Here is a 6,542-nt window from a genome sequence, read left to right on the forward strand (position 1 = left end):
TATATAGATCTATATAGATCTATATAGATCTATATAGATCTATATATATATATAGATATAGATCGATCTATATATAGATCTCTATAGATCTAGAGATCTATAGATCTAGATCGAGATCGATCTCTATATATATATAGATAGATCGATCTCTATATATATCTATATATATATCTATCGGCAAGAAAACGTCTATTAGTTTCTCTGTTGAGTGTCGATATGAAAAATATAGATTTTTGCAGCTTTTTAAAACAAGATAGAATCAGCCGATGAGAGAGAACGAAGTCTTAAAAAGAACAAAACAAGTTTCATTTTACAGAAGAAAACTGCATTTACTAAATAAAAACAACTTTGTCCTCTGTTTCTCATAATTACAAAATTGTTATTAATTATAAAAAGTACGACATCTTTATTTTCGATTTATACGAAATACTTTTCACATAAGAAAAAAACTGAGCCTTATGTTAAATATGTTAAAATATCTTTATTTAGTTTTACTTAATTGGTTCATAACTCTGAAACACATTTAAAACGACTTAATGTCGTTCTTGTGAGAAGTTACAAAATCTGTTATTATAAAAAAAAACTCATAATTACGACTTTTTGTTGTGAATATTAAATTTGTATCGTGATTGAGTCAAAATTATAAAAGCAGTAAAATCTGTTCAGTATTTATAAAAAGAAACTGTCGGAGATCTAAACTCTCACTTTAACAAATGTCTTAATTTATTTTCTTCATTAAATCCTTTGATGTCGAGTTGCCACAGAAAAACAAAACATGACAAAAACGAGATCGGCCGATGACGTCAGAGGATTTCTGTTGATTTGTGAATCAAATTAGTTTTCTATTTTTTTCTATATATATTTTTTTTGGTTAAGTTTTCATCCCCAACAAAAAAACTAAAAACGTAAACACAATTCAGCACTGAATGAATTCCAGTATTCTGACACTTAAAGGTCGCAACATTTCAAAACATCAAATAAAACACAGGACCAAAATATTAAACAAAATTACAGGAAAAAAAATTTTTGCAGTCTGAACACTGATGTGTGTGTGTGTGAGAGAGAGAGTGTGAGTGAGAGAGAGAGAGAGAGAGAGAGAGAGATCGCAGGTGTTTTTTTAAAGCTGTGATGCGTTACTGTTAGCTGTTGGCGTAGCCACGCGGGGTTTGGTTGATGACATCAGCTACGAGTCGGACGAACCTCTGTTGCCGTCGACCAATAGGATTGGTAGGATCCTTATTTGTTTATTGGTTTTCTTTGTTTGTTTTTTTTATGACAATTGTCTGCTGTCGTCTGCGAACCGACCAATCACAGTGAAGGATTGTGTCAACACAGGAACAATAAAGTTTTATCCTTTCAAAGCTGAACTTTTAACGTGTGTTGTTGAAAATGTCCCACAATCTAATTGGCTGGAAGGACAGATTGTGGGCGGAGCTTGCAGCAACCGAGGACAGCCATTGGTTGCCAGATTATTTATTTATTCAGTGACTCATGCTACAATTTCCTGTCTGACTTTCAGAATAAATAAAAATTCAATCAAGCACAGAAAGCCCCCCCACCCATCATGCACTGGTTTGATATTAAAAATGTTTAATATAACAATCGTCCTATCTGTTCCCACAATGCACCACAAGTACTTAACATTCATTTGCGTAGAAAAACAATGGATACATTCAGGTACAAAACAGTTCAGTGTTAAAGGGAAATAAAAATGTCAACATAAATTTCGGGAGAGAACTTCAAACCAGCCCGTTCAGATATTCTCAATTTAAAAACGTTCTAATTAACTTAAAATACATTTAAAGTTTAAGAAAATATATTTTCAATAATTGTAAATACTTATGAGACAGTTTTATGTTTTCATGTCTTCATGTTACAAGTAAAAATACTTGTTTCACATATAACAGTACATATTAATAACATGTGGCAGGTATGCAACGTAAATAAATAAAACTTGTACTTGTTACATGTTGCAACTGTTTATGAACATGTAACATGTTACACAAGGGTACAAAGTAATTCAAATGTAACATGTTAAATACTCACAACTACACATCACAATACATGTGTTCTTTCATGTTACAAGTGAAGTAAGTCAAAGACAAGTGTTTTAAAATTAAAGTATTATAACATAACATGAACCTTGTCACATATAACTAGTATTTTAATGTTTATACAAGTTTGTCCTGTTTCAATACTACGCTTGACAATACCTGTATTTTAGCAGGTAGTTTAAGATACTACATACTGTAATGTAATTTATATAAGAAACAAGTATAATACATTGCAAGTAAAAACTTATAGTTAGTATACAAGTGAAGGATTTACTTGTATCTATATACGTCTAACACGTATGTAACGTGTATTGTCAGAAGTATTGTACCAAGTATTCTTCGATGTGTGTAACATACAACTTTAGTATTTAACATGTAAAAAGTATTGTGTAACAAGTAACATGTTCCAGGTAGTAGCTTACAAATTGCAAGTATTGTAAGAATGTGAGACACAAGTTTAACTTGTATTTAACATGTTACAGTACTTACAATTACACGGGTAAGTATAGTCACCTGTTACATAAGTGTGTAACGTAGAAGTGGTCATTTAAAAATAACCATAGTTGTAACGTCTACACTTGTAAATTGTTAACACACTTCATAACACATGAGTAATGTAACGTCAAATGAACATGTTACAATGTAGCAAGTGTGACGTCACATTAACGTGTTACAATGTAACAAGTGTTTTTTGTTTTAAAACATAAAATATTTTCAACAGTTTTTCTTGCAGCAAATCTTGCCAACAACAGTTTCATGAAGTTCTGAAATGCATGCTGGGAAATCTAACACAGAGTGGGCGGAACTATGTGAGTTAAAACCTTCAGTTGGCTTCCTTTGGTCTTAATTGATTGTTGTTTTGATTGATGGAATGGGCGGGGCTACATGCAGATGGGGGCGTGGTTATATGGAAAGTTGTAAATGTCACATTGAATTCTTGGACATCCCGACACCTGTAGTCCTGAAACAGGATGTGACGTCACGAAAAAAATACATTCACTTCATGTGAAACAAGTAACTTTTTTAAGTAAAGACATGAAAACATAAACAATTACAAAACTGTACGTTAAAACAGTAGAAACTTGGATACTTGGAAGAATTTAAAAACAAACATTTTGGAAAGCCATTTAAACAGGAAGTGATGTCATAATGAGAGACTGAGTTGGTCCAATTAAAAGGCGCACACACACTTTGGCTTGGTTTGACCCCCCCCACCCACTTCTCAAAGCTTCCAAATCACCACATTCAATTTGAAAAATGCTTTTTGAAGTTTCCCGAAATGTGACCTTTTTCTGCTGTTACAAAATGATTACGTAACATTTTTAAATTTTTTTATGAACATATAACAAAAACCAAACAATTCAATTTAAATAAAAAAACAATATTTTGAATCGTTTTTGCTGTAACAAATAAATTACCAAATTAAAAACTTAAATATGTTTAATAATGTCACGCTGTATTTTAGCTTCCTGTTTTTTTTGTGGCTTATTTCCTGTTTACAGAAAATCATTGACACCAAACCCCCCCCCAAATGTTTAATTAACTAGAGATTTAAAAAAACAAGAGCTGGATTTGAATTAAATATTTTATTTAATAGAAAAAAGGGAAAAGAGAAGATCAACCAATCACAGCTCAGCTTGTTACACACATACACACAAATCATACAGATGTATAAATACACACACGCAGGACATTGAAAGCTTTACTATGTCATGTTGTACAGTATAAACACATTCCTGATTAAAAAACACTCCCAATATACGACAGAAAACACAAAATGATTCTCAACTGAAATGAACTTAAATCAAAAGTCGTCGTCAACACAAACCGCCACCAACACTCGACATGAACTCGACGTGAACTCTCCAGCAGATTAATTAAAAACAGAATAATTGATAGAAATAAGGCACAGGAGACAGTTTGTCCACAACCGTAGTAATAATAATTTAAGCCAATCAGACGGCAGAGTGAGAATTCTCTTTGCAAAAACTGCTAATTTAAACAATTTTTGTTTCAGAAGTTGAAAAGGCAGTTTACAATTTAAATTTAAACAATAAAAAAGGTTAAAAACCTCAATGATTTGAAAATTATAACATAATCTCAATAAATAACTTAAATTTACTGATGTTATTTCTGTTCATGCTGAGTAGCTTTAAATATAAAAAGATGATATATTTCCATAATATCTCTTTTTTTAAACTCATTAACACATTAATTTAACATTCAGACGAAAAACAGTTCAGCTCACATTAGCGGCTCATGTTGGACTCCGTTACCCACAATGCATTGCTACTGGTAGCTCAGTCTGCTCAGGAATGTGCTGTGTAACCTCTGTAACCGTGGCGACCCCCCTGTGTGTTTTGATATCATCCGTCACTGTGATGTCAGAGTGTTTGTAGGCACAGAAAGCTCTCTCATTGGTCCATTTGTTCCCACCGTGGGCCAATCAGAAGCCCTGAAGCAGTCAACAGTAGGAGGAGACTCGGAGGTCAGATGGGGGACTTGGAGAAGGAGACTCGGTGGTCAAATGGTGGACTTGGAGAAGGAGACTCGGTGGTCAGATGGGGGACTTAGAGAAGGAGACTCGGTGGTCAAATGGTGGACTTGGAGAAGGAGACTTCGTGGTCAGATGGTGGACTTGGAGAAGGAGACTCGGAGGTCAGATGGGGGACTTGGAGAAGGAGACTCGGTGGTCAAATGGTGGACTTGGAGAAGGAGACTTCGTGGTCAGATGGGGGACTTGGAGAAGGAGACTCGGAGGTCAGATGGGGGACTTGGAGAAGGAGACTCGGAGGTCAGATGGGGGACTTGGAGAAGGAGACTCGGAGGTCAGATGGTGGACTTGGAGAAGGAGACTCGGAGGTCAGATGGGGGACTTAGAGAAGGAGACTCGGTGGTCAAATGGTGGACTTGGAGAAGGAGACTTCGTGGTCAGATGGTGGACTTGGAGAAGGAGACTTCGTGGTCAGATGGTGGACTTGGAGAAGGAGACTCGGAGGTGCTGGTTGTGGTCCAGCTGGTGGTCGTGCAGAGCGATCAGAGCCTCGATGGCTTCCTCCACAGACGCCAGCTGCATCAGAGCCATCTTCCTGTCCTTCCTGTGACAGAGGAAGTGACATCATTACGTTCAGCTCACATTTCTTAATTTAAAAGGACTTGTTTTGCAGGTCTTGTTACTCACTGGAAGAACTTGAAGGCTTTGACTGTGAACCCTCCGGAGGAGAACAGATCCTTTAGCACCTCCTCGCTGACCGACGACCTGCAGACGAAGACGGAAAGTTTAAATATGTCGACGTCACGACTGTTTAGAAAACAGATATTTATCTCTTTGTTCTGGCCTCTCGTCCGTATACGAGGAAATATAAGTATATAAATAAATATATACGTAAACAGATTTCTGAGGATTTTTAAATGTCTTCTAAAGGAAACGACGTGTCTTCAGTTCTAACGTGTTGCTTTGTGTCATGAGCCAGAAACAGCAGACTGCTGTGTTGTAATGTTGAGGCTCATTTATAATGTAATACTTTAAATCTGATAAAATCTCACAATCAGTTCAAAATGTAAAAGAACACGAGTGCATGACATAACACGTTTTATTTACTTAAATGATGCAATAACTTCAGCCCATGGTGTCGGTTGTTACACCATGTTTATAATGTAACTCTTACGTTATTAACCTCTGTTATTATTAAATTACACAAATCTGTATAAATTAATGAATTAATAAGAAGCTACGGTTTGATTTTTTAACATTACGGAGGAGAAGGACAAAGATAAATTATTAAAATGAAGAAAGATTATTTGTCTTTAAATGGAGGAGTAAATCGTCGCATGGGGGTCGGGATCAGTGCCCATGGACTGGCAGACCGGGGTGGTGGTTCCCATCTTCAAAAAGGGGGACCGGAGAGTGTGCTCGAATTACCGGGGTATCACACTACTCAGCCTCCCGGGGAAGGCTTATGCCAGGGTGCTGGAAAGGAGGCTCCGACCGCTTGTCGAACCTCAGATTCAAGAGGAGCAGTGCGGATTCCGTCCGGGCTGTGGAACAGTGGACCAGCTCTTTACCCTCGCAAGACTACTGGAGGGGTTCTGGGAGTTTGCCCAACCAGTGTACATGTGCTTTGTGGACTTGGAGAAGGCTTTCGACCGGGTCCCTCGGGGGGTCTTGTGGGGGGTGCTGCGGGAGTACAGGGTGCCGGACCCGTTACAACGGGCGATCCGGTCTCTGTACGACTGCAGTAGGAGCTGTGTCCGCATTCTCTGTAATACGTCAGACACGTTCCCGGTGGGTGTTGGCCTCCGCCAGGGCTGCCCTTTGTCTCCGGTCCTGTTCGTGACTTTCATGGACAGGATATCTAGGCGCAGCCTGGGGGCGGAGAACGTCAGGTTCGGGGGTCTCGGGATCGCCTCTCTGCTGTTTGCAGATGATGTGGTCCTGTTAGCCTCCTCGGATCGTGACCTCCAGCATTCACTGGGGCGGTTTGCAGC

The 6,542-nt window shown here is 37.8% G+C and overlaps 1 protein-coding gene across 1 annotated transcript in view; it reads right to left on the reverse strand.

The window, feature by feature from the left end:
• Window positions 1-3,667: 3,667 nt before the first annotated feature.
• The window catches only part of LOC116401317 (polypyrimidine tract-binding protein 3-like), a 7,458-nt gene continuing 4,583 nt past the window's right edge, over window positions 3,668-6,542 (reverse strand). Inside the window, exons 7-9 of the mRNA XM_031879660.1 lie at window positions 5,723-5,733; window positions 5,236-5,490; window positions 3,668-5,152 (exon numbers count right to left, since the gene is read on the reverse strand). Coding sequence (XP_031735520.1) covers window positions 5,020-5,152; window positions 5,236-5,490; window positions 5,723-5,733 — 399 coding nt within the window. The 3' untranslated portion in view covers window positions 3,668-5,019. The remainder of the gene's footprint in view (window positions 5,153-5,235; window positions 5,491-5,722; window positions 5,734-6,542) is intronic.

The sequence above is a fragment of the Anarrhichthys ocellatus genome, unplaced genomic scaffold, assembly GCF_004355925.1.
Source record: "Anarrhichthys ocellatus isolate YVR2014 unplaced genomic scaffold, GSC_Weel_1.0 scaffold342, whole genome shotgun sequence".
In the NCBI taxonomy this organism is placed as follows: domain Eukaryota; kingdom Metazoa; phylum Chordata; class Actinopteri; order Perciformes; family Anarhichadidae; genus Anarrhichthys; species Anarrhichthys ocellatus.